Here is a 17,276-nt window from a genome sequence, read left to right as displayed (position 1 = left end):
TCTCGGGGTGGGGAGGGGGGAGGGTATGGCTAGTTGGCATAAGTTGAGGTAGCAGATTTTAATTACCATGTTCTTGTGATCTAGCTAGCTAGATAGGACTTGATATTTAACTTATTATTCATATACAGGAAACACTCCATTCTACTTCATATATTATATTAATACTTGTAAGTTTTGGTAAGTTTTGGTTTGGCATTTTCTGTGCTAATTTTCAGGTAAAAAATGGTGGCCGCTGGAATTTTCTACTTTTGCAGTGTTATTCGCTGAGAAAAGGCGATACATTGTGCTTCAATTTGTGTACGTGGCTTCGTATTGCTTTATCTTTTTATTTTTAACCTTGTTGAGGACTTGAATGATTATTTTATCGTCACCTTTAGCTTTGCCTTGTGTGACTTTTCTCTTTAAACTTGGAAAATATAAGATAGTTCTGAATCTGATCTCATTTTCTTAGAGATGTCTTTGGAGGCGTAGAGTGTTACAAGAACTCAAGTTTCATCCTCCAACCAATTCACCATGTAAACATGTTTGAGTTACTAATACGGAGATTCTTGGTCTTTTGCTTTTGGAATATTGTTAAACATTGGTGCTCTCCCAGTTTCTATTATGCTGCTAAACTGTTTGCTGGATGTGGCCTAAATCTTGTTAAGCATTGGTGCTCTGCTCTCCTCAGTGATTTTTTCTTACACTTTACATCATAGAGTGATTGTGTACTGTAGGTTGTTACTTGTGGCAGTGTACCTCTCGAAACTTCATTTCAGAGGGTGCCAAGATGTGTATATACTTCCTGTGAATTGTATGAATACAGAGGTTGCGGCGGAAAACCAAGGAACACTAAACAACCTTTTTTCTCATGGGGATGCATACATTCAGAGGTGAGTTGTGAATAATGCGGATTTATGGGTATATATGATCATCAATTCTTTAATGAATGATTCTTCACCGAATAGATTCTACTCCATCTAGTAGTTTGCATTAATTCCTACCTCATATTTCACTGTCATAATGTGCGAGCTCCACTTTCTCAATTTTTTGGTGAACCATTTTTTAATATTATTCTTGCTAGAGTTAATGTAGTGTTTACGCATCATGTGACTAATATGATCTAAATTTTATGTACTATTTTTTGGGTCAAATATTGTTATATTATTAGTTTAATCCAACTGTTGAAATTCTGATCGGAAATGAAAAAGAGTTATTGTGCACACACACATATTTAAAATAATAGGAACTTTAGAACTGCTAGCTTAAATTAATTTTCTCATGGGATTGTAACCATTCTCAAATATTATCACTATGCCCAAAAATATGTGAAAAAGTTAATATCTGAAAAATTTACAAAAATAATAATAATAATAAAGACATTGGTGAATTTATAGTAATTTGACCATCAAGTAACTTGTTTCCTTGTTTTCTTTTTTCTTATATTTCCAGGAAGGGGTTTGATGAGGTTTACATTTTCACCGAGAATCCGGAACTTGAACCGTGATTGATGTATATATATATTTTTCCAGGAAGGTGTTTGATGAGGTATGTATCTATTTCCACCCAGTGGAGCTTCTGATGTTCTTCGATTTCCCCATCTCCAAGTCTTTTTTCGTTGAATCCATCGTCCCCAAACTCAAGGAATCGTTGCTCCAGACGCTCAAGCATTTCATGCGACTTTCTGGGATTATCGTCCATCCTCTGGATTCCAGCAGGCCCTATTCGAGATTCGTGGTGGGAGACTCTGTGTCGCTTACCATAGCCGAATGCATGAAAGACTTCAATCACCTCACCGGGAACCACCCTCGAGTTGCCGACGAGTTGTACGCCTGTGTTCCGAATCTCCCGCCGGCTACTCATTCGACGGATGCTGTGGTTTTCCCTGTGTTAGCTGTGCAGGTGACACTGTTCCCAGACCATGGAATCTGCCTGGGTTTCTCCAATCACCACGCCATCGGAGACTCCAGCTCGATTGTTCCTTTCATGAAAGCCTGGGCTTCGGTCAACAAATTCGGAATTGAGGGTTTGGCCTTTGTTTTGATTTGTTTAGTATCATTTTGTTTCTTGAGTTTAGGTACCAGCCTATTCATTCTTTTATGTCGTTACCTTTTTCTTTATACTTATTATTATGCTAACTTTGCTAATTGCTATCTTGCAGCTCCTCTTGTCATCCTGGAAAAGATCTATGCTACCAGGGATCTCTGGTATTCTAGCAGGTTCCTTGTACCTCTCAAATGTGTTCCATACACGTATAATGAAGGTAGTGCATAATTTATGCTTGCATTTTATGGCTACTTCGAGATTACATTTTCCTCAATAAAATTTGGCATCCTTGTTCCGTGAAAAATATGTTAAATGGGCCTTCCAAATGCTAGCATGGTGAAATAGTGATATTGAAACATTGCATAATTATTGACTCGTATAATATATTAATGGTGGTAAGTGGTGGTTTCAAATTTCAGATATGGTTGATGAAATAATATGTGTAGGTGTTGTCCTGTAAAATACTTTTAGGCCTCGACACCAAGTTAGTATTAATATATTTCGTTTTTTTATCCAACATTTTGGTTAGTGATTGAAGGTGTTGGAATTGGTTGGAAATGCTGTGTGTGATAACAAGAACAGGATAATCTCGAGACACTTGCTGTTGGCCATGAGCCATGAGGAACAATGAGGAGCTCGGGAAATTGCTGCAAGTTGTATATTTGATGTTTGAATGTTCCGATTTGTATTGAATTAGAATTCTAATTTTGAGTGATTTGTAATACTAAAAAATTATATATTAAATTTTATTTTTGAAATTTTAAATTTTGGTTTATTTATAATATTGAAATTTGTATATATTTTTTAATTTTTTTTTGTTTTTTATATGGAAAACAACAACGGATAAAATCCGTTGTCGTAGGGGTCTAAAACTGTTGTAACTGATGGTATTGTTAAAAGCACGCCCCTACGACAATGGATAAAATCCGTTGTCGTTTCTATCAAAGACAACGGATTCGCCCCTAACGATAACGGATAAAATCCGTTGTCGTATATGCACCTACGACAACGGATTTTATCCGTTGTCGTAGGTGCGTACTTTTAACAACACCCTCAGTTACAACAGTTTTTAACCCCCTACGACAACAGATAAAATCCGTTGTCTTTTTGCGTTTTTCTTGTAGTGATTGTTATACTCTTTTCATAAAAATTAATTTCCAAAAGTCCATATTATTTATTATTATCAAGAAAACGTGATAACTGCAGTATATATAAAATTTTTTAAGGAGGTACACATACTTTTAGAATTAATACGTGTTGACGTATAAATCATTTTAACATTGTAATAATAGTATTCATTTTAAAATTTGATATACTCGATTAAAGAATAATACTGTCATTTTTAAACTGTGTAGCAACAATATGGCCAAAATCACATATTAATTTTGACAGTAATCTCAGTATTAGTTCTTATTGTGTTGTATATCCAACAATGCTAGGAGTGAAAAGAGTTGGGCATAAATATTTAGAACATTTGAAAATAACCATCGAAACTAACAGGGACCAAACACATTATTATTGTCTTTGTTTTCTAATAGAAAAAAAATGCTCCAACTAGCTTATAATTTGTTTTTTATGTTATGACAGGTTTTAGTTCGGATGCAATGTTGCAATCAGCTTGCTTGCCTATTTGCAAAATTCGACTTGTATCACCAAATGCACCAGTGGATTTGATAAATATTTTTGTCGACACTTCTTCTCCGATGGCTACTACATTTCGTCGCAAGATACGTTTGTATAATAGTATTTTTTCGTTCACATCTTTTGGTGTACAGACAGACAAGAGTCTGGATTATCTTAATCATGGAGTGTACACTTTTCGCGCTGCTGGGCAGGTGTTTCATACATTACCTCCACTTGTGCCTGAACAAGGAAGACCTAAGTATTTCCAGCTCTATTTCTGGGATAATGATAATGAGTTACATAATAGAATGTCTGCAGTAAATGATGAGGCTGTTGATGAGGCCACTATGATATTGTTGATGAATATTATGCAGTATAATCCTTATGCAGAGATCCTTCGGAGAATAAATGAATACTCATCTATCCGAGATGTTCGATTGCATATAAGCAAGAACATTTTAATCGATCAGAGGTGTTACAATTGTCCGTCAGTTGATCAGGTGGCAGCAATTTGGGTCGAGGGAAATGATCATACCAATATTCCTTACGATAGAGATATAGTTGTCCGAGGAAATGATGGCGAGACCCATCAGATCAAACACTATTTTGGTTGTTACGATCCATTACAGTATCCTCTTTTTTCCCATATGGTAACTGTGGTTGGCAGCAACATATTCTTAAATGTTTAAACGACCAACGCAGTGCGCCTCCTGCCCAAGTTGTGTTGCCGTCCAAAGGTTTGACTTCATTTAATCAGATTGTTTCAAAAGAAAGTCACGGTAAGATTAATCATACGCGCGTTGTTCAGTTTCTAAATTATTGTGCCCTGCATTAAAATTGTGTTCACATATGTTTCGAATTCTTATGCGTTGGTTGCAGCTGTTCGTGGGAAAAATAATAGAATGGTGTCGTGCCGAGAATACTATTGTTATCGACTATAGATACGAGAAAATGACTCTTCACTATTGTTGTATGGTGGACGATTATTACAACAGTTTGTTGTCGATATGTATATTAAGTTGGAAACAACTAGACTCGATTACTACAGGAGAAATCAAGCAGAAATCAGATCAGAATTATATCAAGGCATAGTTGACAGTGTGGCCAGTGGAGAAACACGTGGTACAGAGGTTGGGCGTCGTGTGGTTCTCCCTTCATCTTTTATTGGGAGACCAAGGGATATGCGTAAGCGGTATCTTGATGCGATGGCGCTGGTCAGATCTTTAGGGAAACCAGATTTATTCATTACCATGACTTGTAACCCTGAATGGCCCGAGATTAAGAATAATTTGTTTGATGGTCAAACGCCCCATGACCGGCCTGATTTAGTGTCACGCATTTTTCGTGCAAGTTTGGTTGATTTGAAAGATCAGATAATTAAGAAAAAGATATTTGATTCTATTGCAGCATATGTTTATGTTATCGAGTTCCAAAAGAGTGGTCTACCGTACTGTCATTTTCTTGTTATACTCAAGCCCGAGTTCAAAATTTCTTCGCCGGATGTATTTTACAGATATGTTTCTGCTGAAATTCCCAATATGAATTTATTCCCACGATTATTTGAGCTGGTTTCGCATCATATGATGCATGGTCCGTGTGGAAATTTGAATAAAAAGTGCCCTTGCATGGTTAATGGACAATGCAAACATCACTACCCTCGATCACACTCGGATCAAACAAGACAGGGCCGTGATGGTTACCCAATATATCGAAGAAGGGACAATGGGATTACCGTTGAGGCGCGAGGTTGTCAACTGAATTCTCAATGGGTTGTCCCTTACAATCCCTACTTATTATATCGTTATGATTGCCATATCAATGTTGAGATTTGCTCGGGCCTGACAGCAGTTAAATATCTCTAAAAATACATCTATAAAGGGCATGATAAGATATTCGTCCATGTATCTCCATCTAGTATGGAGCCGTATATTGATGAAATAAAGACCTTTCAGGATGCTCGATGGGTTTCTGCTCCCGAGGCAATGTGGAGAATCTTTGAATTTGATTTGAATGAAATTTTTCCCGTGGTTATTAATTTACCTTTGCATTTACCGAATCAACAATGTGTTACTTTTTGGAAGAATCAAAATTTGCAAATTGTGTTGAATTTTGGATATGTGGGGAAAACTATGTTAACTGAATATTTCTCGACTTGCTGTGCAAATATTGAGGCAAGGCAGTAATTATATTCAAAGTTTCCTTGTCATTTTGTTTGGGATAGTAGAGAGAAAGCATGGAATAGAAGGAAGCAAGGGAAGGTGATTGGCCGGGTTAATGCCTCTAATCCAATAGAGGGTGAGAGGTATTATTTGCGTCTATTGTTGCTTCACGTTCGAGGACCTACGTCTTATGATGATTTATTGACAGTTGGCACAACACTTTGTTCTACATTCAAAGAATCATCCCAAGTTAGAGGTTTACTGGAGTGCGATGAGAGTAATTTTCAATGTCTAAATGAGGCCGTTGATTTTCATATGCCTTATGCTTTGCGGAGATTATTTGCGACGATACTTGTGCACTGCCAACCATTTGATGTTCGTCGATTATGGGATGCTTTTTGCCACCATCTGTCCGAAGATTTTGGAAGGAGTGGTCTCGTCAATGAATTGGAAATAATGAGTCAGACACTCCAATCCATTAGTGATTTCTTGGAAAGTATGGGTAAAAATGCGAGTATGTATGATTTACCCAAACTAACAATGGTCTCAAAATATCTTGATTTGTTGAAGTCCAGGGAAGTGATAGAAGAACAATCTATCCCAATACCTGCAACTGATTTGGATGCTCACCATCATCTTAATCATGCTCAAACGTTAGCTTACGACATGATCATGGATTGTATTCATCGAAACTCTGGTGGATTATTCTTTGTAAATGGACCTGGAGGGACTGGCAAAACTTACTTATATCGTGCTATACTCGCAACCGTTCGTTCACGAGAAATCATCGCTCTTGCCACTGCTACATCTGGTGTCGCAGCTTCTATCCTACCAAGCGGCCGAACAGCGCACTCGCGCTTTAAAATCCCAATTGAGCTGCATGAAAATAGTTATTGCACTATCTCGAAACAAAGCGGTCTTGGTAATCTGCTACGCCTAACCAGACTTGTTGTTTGGGATGAAGCTCCGATGTGCAGACGCTACGCAATCGAAGCTGTTGACCGTACTTTGCAAGACCTTGTTGGTAATAAGGAACCATTTGGTGGAAAAGTTGTGTTGTTAAGCGGCGATTTTATGCAAGTTCTTCCTGTTATTCCTAAAGCAACAATTGAAGAAACTATCGATGGGAGCCTTATTCGATCATATTTGTTTCCACGTATGAAAGTCATTCTTCTACATGAAAATATGCGAGCAAAAAATGACCCTGTTTTCTGTGAGTTCTTGCTCAGGGTGGGTGCAGGGGTAGAGCCTGTAGATGTCAATGGAAATATCAAGCTCCCAACACAGATGGTAACTAAAGTTTGTGAAGGAGACATTGAGGCATTAGAAAATAAATTGATTGAACATGTGTACGAAGGATTATATGAGAATTATCTTTCATCAACTTATATGACCGAGAGAGCAATTTTATCAACGAAAAATACCTATGTCGATACGTTGAATAAAAATATTATAACATTATTTCTAGGAGATGCTGTGGAATTTCTCAGCTTTGATGAGGCAATTGATGACACACATAATTATTATCCAGAGGAGTTTTTGAATGGGCTAACACCTAATGGTTTGCCTCCTCACCGACTGGTCCTTAAAAAAAATTGCCCTATAATGTTGCTTAGAAATTTAGATCCTTCTGATGGAATGTGCAATGGTACTAGGATCCTCTGTCGAGGATTTTGCAATAATGTCATCCATACGGAGATTTCAATCGGACAACATGCTGGAAAAATGGTTTTGATACCTCACATACCTCTCTCTGCAGCTGAAAATGAAGGATACCCATTCCAATTCAAACGGAAAAAATTTTCGATTCGCTTGTGTTTTGCAATGACAATAAACAAATCTCAAGGTCAAACGATTCTAGTAGTTGGGATTTACTTGCCAGATCCTGTTTTCTCACATGGCCAACTTTATGTTGCTTTTTCCAGAGGAATCTCGATGAAGAATACTCGAGTGCTGATAAAACCAGATATTTCCAATGGTGGTGATTACTCCCCAACAAAAAATGTTGTTTACAAAAATCTTCTTGATATTGTTCTAATCTAGCTGCCGTTGTCTTTTACTTTTTTTTAACTCATTGTTCACTTCTGGATGATATTTGATTATTCTTTTTTGTCTTTCTGTATCTTTCTTCACATTTTTATTGGGTCCAATTGTTATGTCATTTGAGTCTCTCTCTATAATCCTTTATTGTTGGAAACTTACTAATAATTAGATGATGAAGAGAGATTAACGATATTGCTGAATATCATTTTTTCTATAATTTTGTTTCCGCATGCTTTAGCACACTTTTTTGGTGCTCCTTTGCTCTTAGTACGATCAACCTGAGGGTTGACCACTTTTCCCCATGGCCAGTCTTTTTTCTCGCACTTGAGCGAAGTTGGATGCAGGGAACATTCATGATTTCTATAAGAGATTAGCTTAATCTACTTGTAAGCAATACAACATTTTGCTAGAAATTGTTGTCTGGGTTTCAGTCATTCTGGACAAAAAATATCCGGACAAAAAACTTTAGTGGATCCTTCCTATAGGCTGTAGGAGAGTGGAGAGGCTATACTTAGGAAACATAATGCATGATGAGGTTGAAAATTATTTCTCTTTGGCACAAATGATTTGCTTGAAAGGACTTAAGATTACTGATAGTAGGCTACCATTTCCTGTTAAAACAACTTGAGTTACTAAAAAATTATAAGTTTACCTGAATGAAACTCATATATCTAAGTATCTCGCTTCGAATGAGTGATGAACCCAAATGATGTTTCATCGCTAAATGAAATAAACTTTCGTGCTCTCTTACGCAACACACAAAATAAAAAGGGATCGTTTTTAATAAAATGAATATTCGGTTACCAGATTATTTGCAATGGAGCTAGGATGCCCTGCCGAAGATTCTGTTATTTCAACTCTTCATTTCCTACATCATGGTTAACAAATCATGTTGTGTCTCATTTGTTTTCATTTATATGCGGTGCCCCATCTTCTTGTTTTTCTTTGTAACTTTCTCGTGGAAATATATCTACATGGTTCGTGTGATTATAATATACTGCCAATGTTTCAGATTTTACATCCTCCTATTTTTCTTGTCATCATGAATGCGCCTTATTGCAAATGATTACTTGGTAAATATGTCCTCTTTGTTTTCAATTAGCTGATTGATGGTCTTCGTAATGGTCAATATACTGTTGTTTCATCTTAATGGCATCTCACGCCAAAACCTTAATGCCCCCCTTTTTTTTACTTTAACTTAGACATGTATGTATTGACTCATTCATGAGAGTTGTGAACTCTTTTCTTTTTTCTTTTTTTTTTCGATTAAAAGGATTTCTAAGTTTCAGCTAATTCAAGAAAGCTCTCTGTTTGGAGTGTATCTGATCAACGGTTGGTTCTATTGTGCTCTTTCGCATGTTTCCTGTTTCTTGTTTTGAGCATTAGTAAGTGATTCTTACTGGGATTTTGTGACTCTGCATATGTGATAAATGAAGTACATATGATGGTTTGTAATGAAAATTGTTTCTCATATGATATGTAGTCTCACTTGATTATGATTAGATTTCCCCCTTTTCTTGATTTCAGATCTTGGTTTAATAGTTTATCTTTATATGCTTAATGGTTCCTTTATTTTTTCAATACTTGGTGGATTTTTTAGACTTTTGTCTGTTCTGGTAAAATCGAGCCATAATTCTAGCTACAGAAACAGTCACATCTTCCCATGGTTGATTTAGACCTCGAAAAAGTATTGCAAGTCTTTGAGGCCAATAGTGTACTGTATGGCAGATGCAGCACATCTTTGCCTCTCTTGTGATGCAAAGGTTCACTCAGCCAATGCTCTTTCTTATCGGCATCCCCAAACTCTTGTGTGCGAGTCTTGCAGAAATAGAGCATCACAAGTTCGGTGCTTTGACCATCAAATGTTCATGTGCCAAAGTTGTGATGCTGGCCATCACCGTGTTTCTTCACAGCATAAGAAAAGAGTGATTAAAAGTTATGTGGGGTGCCCTTCGGCCAAAGATTTATCCGTGCTTTAGGCCTTCGATTTGAATCAGTTGGAAAGTAAGTTGGTCGATAGCGATGACCAGCGGTATATTTGTCATCAATTAGTGCTGACAAAGAGAAGAAGATTAATTTGAGGTATCATATCAATTACTTTTTTAGAGTATTAGGAATATCAGTTTCATTTTATTTTATAGTGCAAAAACAAGGTCAATACAAATCCCAAAAACACTAAATCTGCTGGCAAGACTTTAGGGAAAAAAGCCGGAATCTGAAATATTATTTCATTGTAAATTGCAATTAGATATCAATTACCACATATTTTTTTAATTTCTTGAGTGCTTCTTATTTTCAAATTTTTTTTCATTTCATATTTTAACTTATTGAATACTGTTATTGAAACTAAAGACATACAAAATTTCCAATAATATCTCATGAGTATTCAATCACTAACTCTCGGAATAAAAATGATGTCAACGCAATACATTAATTATTGAAAATTACCTGATTAATTAACAATATCTTTAGAATTTTTTTAATTAATTAAGATAAATTATTTATAATAATCATATGTATTCCTTTTGAACTACATATATCATTTGTTACTTAATTAATATATTCATAGCATTTGGTGAAAACTATCAAAATTTAATATTTTCAATACGCACACATGCTTACTACCCCATTGAAAACTTAGAAAAGTAAAATAGAAAGGACAAATTTAGATAATAAAAATATTATCATGGGCTAAGATGAATGAAACACATTTTTATATGTATCTCATCCACTTTGTACGATTGGTTAACCAACCTTATGTTTCATCGCTACATAAAATGAGAGTTCGTATTTTTTTCCGTCACACAAAAATTTTTAAGGGATTTTTATTTAAAAAAATTGTATTCAGTTACCAAATACTTACGTATTATATTAGAAAATTATATGTACTACTTAACTTTATAAACGTAATGAATTTTTCTAAAATTTACAATGCACATACAATTAAACATTCAAAGACATCATTCTACGCATATACCAATATTAATAATTTTTTAACTCTCAATAAACCATGAGTTAACGTGACAAATTAAAATAGGTGTCATAAAAATTAACCGCAAAATTTACATTCACCAAAATATTATTATTTTAAATTGCAAATAAATGATAACAATCAATCGATATTATTTCACATTTAATAAAAAACTACTTCTATATGTTGGTAATTTATTAAAATAACACCTCATTTTCAAATAACCATCTATCGACATGTATTTTGTTTTCTGTTTTTGTGTTTAAACTCTTTTTTTATGAATATATATATTATATTATACTATTTTTAAATATGCAAATGAATTTACTTAAATTTAGCGTCACACACACATTAAACAATTCATTCTACTTAAATATGTCGAAATGTAAGATAATAATTAACCTACATATGACTTAAATAATTTTTTATATAATTAAATGGATGATTTGTGTTGCTATATTTCTTTAATTCAGTTAACAACGATACATTTATTTTTATTTGAAATATATATATATATATATATATATATATATATATATATATAAATTTATGAGGCGTCACATCTCAATATTTTTAATACCGTGTATCCTAATTGTATGCATGCTTATATTAAATTATTTTTTTTCCTCTTATGTTAAAACATATATTTAACACTAATGAAAAATAATAAAAAATATGCATGAACTTTAGTCTTTTTATAAAAACACACATAACATTGTGCAGATGAAAGACACAAACAAAGATCCGATATATGAGAAATCAAATAGATACATCATCTTTAATTACTTGAAATCATTGCCCTCTAATGATGTATCCAAACGTTACCTATTACTGGACGCTTCACTTGATCCACCACAATCTATGGATTAAATGATATTTATAATATTAAATTGGTGCTTTATGTCGCATTTCATCAATTTGATTATTAACACAATTGTCTGTTCATATCCACTTTAAAAGATATGAAATGTTATTAAGGTATACATTAGTTGCAATTTAATGAATGTCATAAATGTATAATGTATTTATGAATATTACTATTTACCTATAATATTTAATAGGAATATTCATTTATTTTTATACCATAATTAAAATATTGTTTTTACTTTTATATCCCTATATATTTTTATATGACCTTACTTGTAATGTAAATAAAAAGACAAAGTTGTTATTTCACAATCGTAAAACTTTACCCTTTTATTCACACTTTTAGATAGATAATAGATAATATTTTAAATATATTATCTTTAATAATTTTAAATAATACAGGAATATTTTATTTTCCAACATCTGAAACATTTTTATGTTAATTGTTATTATATTTTTCTAAGAATTATGTTTCGATAAAATTTTATTTCTCTAATTTATTTTTATAATCAAATATGTACTGAATTATGACGTATCATTATTTTCAAATTTTTTTAAAATTATGTCGTAACCAAATTTTATTTTTTTATAAGAATTTTTTTTAAAAAAATGTGTTTTAAATTTTGTTTTCTTAAATTTATAGAAAATAATTCAAACCAATTCATTGAATGTGAATTTCTATGATTAAATAAGAGTTGAATTGACACAATATATTTGTAATAACAAAGAAACTATATGAAAATAATTTATTTTTTGATTTCACTTATATTGCTATATTATATGATTAACTTTACAAATGCAATATGATATTTAAAAAACCAATTAAAATGTTGAGTTTTAAGAGTTCAAAAAATTTTATTTTATTTTTTATTTTTTTTCTAATATAGCATTCTTTTATTAATAGATTATTACATTATGAAAATTATTCTTCATAAAATTTATGGTGATGTTATATATATATCTATATATTATATTAAATAAAAATTTTGTAGAAGTGTAAATATTGCTTAATTATTTTAAATGATCAGTTATTTTATTGTCATAGTATAAAAAGTATGTGAATTCTTCTATTGTTATATTTGTTACAATCCTTATGTAATTCATTATCTATTTCAGTATGATTAATTCATCATTTTTATTAGTATCTTACTATTATATTATCATAACATATTTTTCCTCTTAATTTACCTAATAATTCTATATTTTTCATGATAAAAAATCATTATTACCCATAAATATTAAAATTAAAAATAAAAATAAAAATTATTCACTTAGAACATAATCCATAAGAGCTTTTTTGCTTATTAATTTACCTCATACGTTTAAATTTTTTAAGACAAAAAATAATAATGATTCATTTATAAAATTAAAAAAATAGTTTATAAGAAAAAATAGGTAATAGAAATAATGCATTACTTTATAATTTTCTTCTCATTATTATTTTTTTAGAATGAATTTAGGAATATAATGACAACCATTAAAATGTTGTATTCAATGGGTGAAATAATAATAATAATAATAATAATAATAATAATAATAATAATAATAATAATAATAATAATAAATGCATAAATTAACCTAATAATTCTATATTTTTCAAGAAAAAAAATCATTATTACCCATAAATATTAATATTAAAAATAAAAATAAAAATTATTCAATTAGAACATAATCCACAAGAGCTTTTTTTCTTATTAATTTACCTCATACTTTTAAATTTTTTAAGACAAAAAATAATAATGATTCATTTATAAAATTAAAAAATAGTTTATAAGGAAAAATAGGTAGTAGAAATAATGCATTATTTTATAATTTTCATCTCATTATTATTTTTTTAGAATGAATTTAGGAATATAATGACAACCATTAAAATGTTGTATTCAATGGATAAAATAATAATAATAATAATAATAATAATAATAATAATAATAATAATAATAATAATAAAAAATGCATCAATTAAATGAATGAACAACACATTGATTTTTTTAAATTTCACATCCCAAATTTGTCTCTAAATTTTACACCATTTTTTTATTCATGCCCATGCAATTAATACCAATAATTCATATCTTTCGGACAATGTAGTAAAATCACAACAAAAAATTTTGTCCTTTATTCAGTTACCTTCTTTCTCTTGTGTAGTTTAGTTATATTCAATGAATGCATAAATTCGCTTCGAGATTATATTGCTTTACAGTTTGATAATATATATGCTTGATAAGTTCAGCCAGGCTCTTAGGATATTTATTCCCGAGCTAATGGCCGGCATAAATTGAAACCAACACACAATATATATTTTTTTAGATTAGAAAATGCACCCATTGTTTTATAAATGATATAACATATCATTGTAGAATTTTTTGCTTCTCCCAAAATTTGTAAGAGCCAGAGTGATGATGGAAAACAACGTACAGTAATAGAATTGTCTTAAGACAATCAATGATATGGATGAAGAGTCATAGTTAAAATTATACAAGATAATTTGACAAATTAAGAAAAAGAATTACAGGGTAGGAGCTCGTTCAGCTGATCCCGCAATTACAGTGAGCAAGTTGTTGCCAAAGGGATCACTCAAGTGTGCGGCGAGGTTTTCGACAGGTCCCTTCCCAGTCACGTAAGCCTGGATGAAGAAGCCAAGCATGGAGAACATGGCTAGTCTACCGTTTTTGATCTCCTTCACTTTCAAAATGGCTGCCTGGTCAGGGTCATTTGCAAGCCCCAATGGGTCAAAAGGACCACCAGGATGAAGCTTGTCTTCTAGATTCTGCACAAATTTTGAACTAGTTGACTTGAGGATCAATATGAAACACAGAATATATATTCAAATGGACATACATACATACATACATACCAATCCATTGATGATTCTGTAATATTCCGCACCACCCACAAGCGCAACCTCAGCAATCACAGCCAGAACAAGGTTAATGGGAATGTTCTTTCCAAAGTAATACAACGTGTTCCCATCAAGTAGCAGAGCACCGGTCTACAGAAATCAAATAATTAATGCATGAGAGGATCGGATGCCCAAGATTAAAAGATGCAAGCAAATTAAGGTAGGTAGTGTTTGGGAGCCCGAAATTTTGTTAACAAAAAGCTCTCTTCCAAACACTAACTGGCTAAAAACAACAAATTAATTTCGATACCTTGAACCACACAGCTTCTGGTCCGCAGTAAGCTCCGTATTTGTTGAAGGCCTCAGGGATTACAAAGCCAGCAGCGCCAAGCATTGCCCATCTTGCGTGAATAAGTTCGTACGCTTGATATCTGAATTAATAGCGAATCAAATGATGAATTTGATAAGGGGGGCGAGTATTATATATCCCAAGAATTTCTTACTTGGCAAAGTCCTCGGGTTTCTTGCTGAGGCCAAAGGGATCGTACCCATAGCTGCATACATACATTTTATTATAAAAAAAATAAAAAAATAAAAAATTCAAAGAAAAGAAGAGAAGTGAAATATGACAGACACAGCACTTACTCTCCGGGGACTTCGCCTGTGAGGTATTCGGGGACCTCTGATCTGTCCAAGAGCCCGTCAGGCAAGAAGATTCTCCTGTCAGGCCCTGAAATTGGAAAAAAAAAAAAAAAGGATAAATGATAGTACTAGTGGAGTTGGGGTAGATTATGATTATGATTATGATTATTATGATTATGATTATGATTACTCACCGTACCACTTGGCGAGTTCATCATCAGCCGCAGGTGGGGGGGCCTTAGCCTTGGCAGCGGCCTTCTTCTTGGAGAAAAGTGCTACGGTTTTGAAAGTGGCAGTGGCAATGGCATGGTTTGAAGAGGTGAAATTAAGGGGATTGCCTAGAATCTCGGACTTGCCAAGGGACGCAACAGCTGAGGATGCAGCAAGAGAAGCCATTATTAATTGATTTGATTTGATTTGTGAAAAACAATACTCACAGGCAGCAAAGCAAAGAAAAGGATCTTACTAAAAAGCTAGCACTGGTGGACATGGATGTGCCACCTGGGATACCTTTTCTTGTAATCTCATTGGTAGATACGCAATCTGACGAGGCCTTTTCATAGGCTGAAACTTCACTCTGTTCTCATTCCCTCCGATATGGATAACATCTCCTATCCTCACACTCACGCTCACTATATCATACATACATACATACATATATTATTTTTTATTTACTTTTTTTCGTGTTAATTCTGTGATATGGACAGACTGTTTCACCCTGTCAAAATTAAAAAGGTTAATTTTCTAACATGTTTAAAATTTCAAATTTAAATCCTTTTTTCTCCTAACAAGATTCCATTTTTAATCTTGACCCAAAAAATACAAATTGTAATTTGAAGTTCATAGTACTTTGACTCTCACGATTCAAAGAGATCGTTTCTGTCCATGAGTAGACACACAAACGGCATAACTGCAGGAATATAAAAATTGGAAAAATTATATTTAGATATCATCCTTTATTACAATTTTGATAATTTACGTTATCAAATTTCGATATTCCATTTTTTTTTTTACAATATTGGTAATTTTGATATTGTACTATACACACCAGTGTCAAATCCATATGACCCCGCTTTGATACCACATGAGTAGGGATGACAATGAGTCGAGTTCAGTGAGGATTCTGTGCATCCGTTTCTAGAATTGTCAAAACGTAACAAACCCGTCGGGCCAGCCCGCCCCGCCATGAAAAAGTGGCGGGTTGGGTTGGGGTTTTAGTGGCCCATTTAGAGGCGGGCCTAAACGGGCCAATCCAAACTGGCCATGGGTTGAGGCGGGCTGGCCCGAGGCGGGGCGGAGCGGAGCGGGCCATCCAGCCAGATTTTTTTTTAAAAATAATATTTTTAATTTTTAATAAAAAATTATGGCATGAAAACACTCATTTAAAATGTTAATTTTTTGAAAATTTATAACCAATATTTAATTTGTTTTAATATTTTACATTATTATTTTTTTATAATTAAATATTGACTTATATTATTTATACTATTTGGCCGACACTTCACTCGTGTGATCTTTAAGTGTCCCAACACTCCATGAAAACACGATAAATCAACTACGATCACTTCAGGAATTCTTCAATACTCTTTGATCTTCAAGCTCTTGAGTTCCGGCAGTAAGCGTATGTAATTCTCTGTGTGTCTATCTTCTTTTTGCATCCGTTTTTCTTATATATATATACTAGGAAGGTACACGTGCGATGCACGTGATGAACCTAGAATTTGTTGAACAATTTTGAAAGTTATAAAGGATTTTGATCGAACTTCAAGACACGTTTATACACTATCTTTTAAGAGAAATTATCCTTATGAAAATTTCTCTTAGGATACAATGGAGAAATGTTCCATTATAGAACAAAACAAAACCGAAAAAACAAGACACTCTTTGAATCTGATGATGCAACATATATATAGAAATTAAAAGACGATTCCGAACAGTTGTAACTCTTAATCAAACAACACATCTTTTCATATCGATCCCCGTATTTTCGCAGTGGTGATTATTATTCGTTATCGAAAATTAAATTTATGAAATAATAAATAAATTTCTGAAATATTCTAACATAATTATATATATGTTTAATAATATCTAGTAAATATTATAGGTA

General features: G+C 33.0%; 4 protein-coding genes across 4 annotated transcripts; 3 read left to right on the top strand and 1 right to left on the bottom strand.

Annotated features, from left to right (window-relative positions):
- The first annotated feature begins 1,480 nt into the window (after positions 1-1,480).
- On the top strand, positions 1,481-2,729 carry LOC140885426 (malonyl-coenzyme:anthocyanin 5-O-glucoside-6'''-O-malonyltransferase-like). Its single transcript, XM_073292386.1, has 4 exons — positions 1,481-1,527; positions 1,639-2,056; positions 2,141-2,242; positions 2,555-2,729. The coding sequence occupies exons 2-4, from the start codon at positions 1,654-1,656 to the stop codon at positions 2,593-2,595; spliced, it is 546 nt and encodes a 181-aa protein (XP_073148487.1). The 5' UTR covers positions 1,481-1,527; positions 1,639-1,653; the 3' UTR covers positions 2,596-2,729.
- A 1,926-nt stretch (positions 2,730-4,655) lies between these two features.
- LOC140878972 (uncharacterized) lies at positions 4,656-5,510 on the top strand. The gene has a single exon (XM_073282599.1). The coding sequence runs from the start codon at positions 4,656-4,658 to the stop codon at positions 5,508-5,510; it is 855 nt and encodes a 284-aa protein (XP_073138700.1).
- Positions 5,511-5,564: 54 nt separating this feature from the next.
- LOC140878971 (uncharacterized) lies at positions 5,565-7,850 on the top strand. The gene is made up of 2 exons (XM_073282598.1): positions 5,565-5,827; positions 5,873-7,850. The coding sequence occupies exons 1-2, from the start codon at positions 5,565-5,567 to the stop codon at positions 7,848-7,850; spliced, it is 2,241 nt and encodes a 746-aa protein (XP_073138699.1).
- A 6,235-nt stretch (positions 7,851-14,085) lies between these two features.
- On the bottom strand, positions 14,086-15,614 carry LOC140883592 (chlorophyll a-b binding protein CP26, chloroplastic). Its single transcript, XM_073290131.1, has 6 exons — positions 15,364-15,614; positions 15,173-15,257; positions 15,031-15,081; positions 14,838-14,958; positions 14,543-14,677; positions 14,086-14,455 (listed from the first exon to the last, which is right to left on the bottom strand). The coding sequence occupies exons 1-6, from the start codon at positions 15,563-15,565 to the stop codon at positions 14,195-14,197; spliced, it is 855 nt and encodes a 284-aa protein (XP_073146232.1). The 5' UTR covers positions 15,566-15,614; the 3' UTR covers positions 14,086-14,194.
- Positions 15,615-17,276: the final 1,662 nt, after the last annotated feature.

The sequence above is a fragment of the Henckelia pumila genome, chromosome 2 (assembly GCF_033568475.1).
Source record: "Henckelia pumila isolate YLH828 chromosome 2, ASM3356847v2, whole genome shotgun sequence".
NCBI lineage: Eukaryota > Viridiplantae > Streptophyta > Magnoliopsida > Lamiales > Gesneriaceae > Henckelia > Henckelia pumila.
The sequence above is the reverse complement of the archived record's forward strand: the minus strand, read 5'-3'. Positions and strand labels throughout refer to the sequence as shown.

Coding starts and splice junctions, on each gene's coding strand:
- LOC140878972 (XM_073282599.1), top strand. CDS start 4,656: ATGTATATTAAGTTGGAAACAACTAGACTCGATTACTACAGGAGAAAT.
- LOC140883592 (XM_073290131.1), bottom strand. CDS start 15,565: ATGGCTTCTCTTGCTGCATCCTCAGCTGTTGCGTCCCTTGGCAAGTCC. Junction 14,959..15,030: donor AAACCCGAGGACTTTGCCAA/GTAAGAAATTCT, acceptor CTATTAATTCAG/ATATCAAGCGTACGAACTTA. Junction 14,678..14,837: donor CAGAAGCTGTGTGGTTCAAG/GTATCGAAATTA, acceptor TGATTTCTGTAG/ACCGGTGCTCTGCTACTTGA.
- LOC140885426 (XM_073292386.1), top strand. CDS start 1,654: ATGCGACTTTCTGGGATTATCGTCCATCCTCTGGATTCCAGCAGGCCC. Junction 2,057..2,140: donor ATTTTGTTTCTTGAGTTTAG/GTACCAGCCTAT, acceptor GCTATCTTGCAG/CTCCTCTTGTCATCCTGGAA. Junction 2,243..2,554: donor TCCATACACGTATAATGAAG/GTAGTGCATAAT, acceptor CATTTTGGTTAG/TGATTGAAGGTGTTGGAATT.
- LOC140878971 (XM_073282598.1), top strand. CDS start 5,565: ATGGAGCCGTATATTGATGAAATAAAGACCTTTCAGGATGCTCGATGG. Junction 5,828..5,872: donor GCAAATATTGAGGCAAGGCA/GTAATTATATTC, acceptor TTGGGATAGTAG/AGAGAAAGCATGGAATAGAA.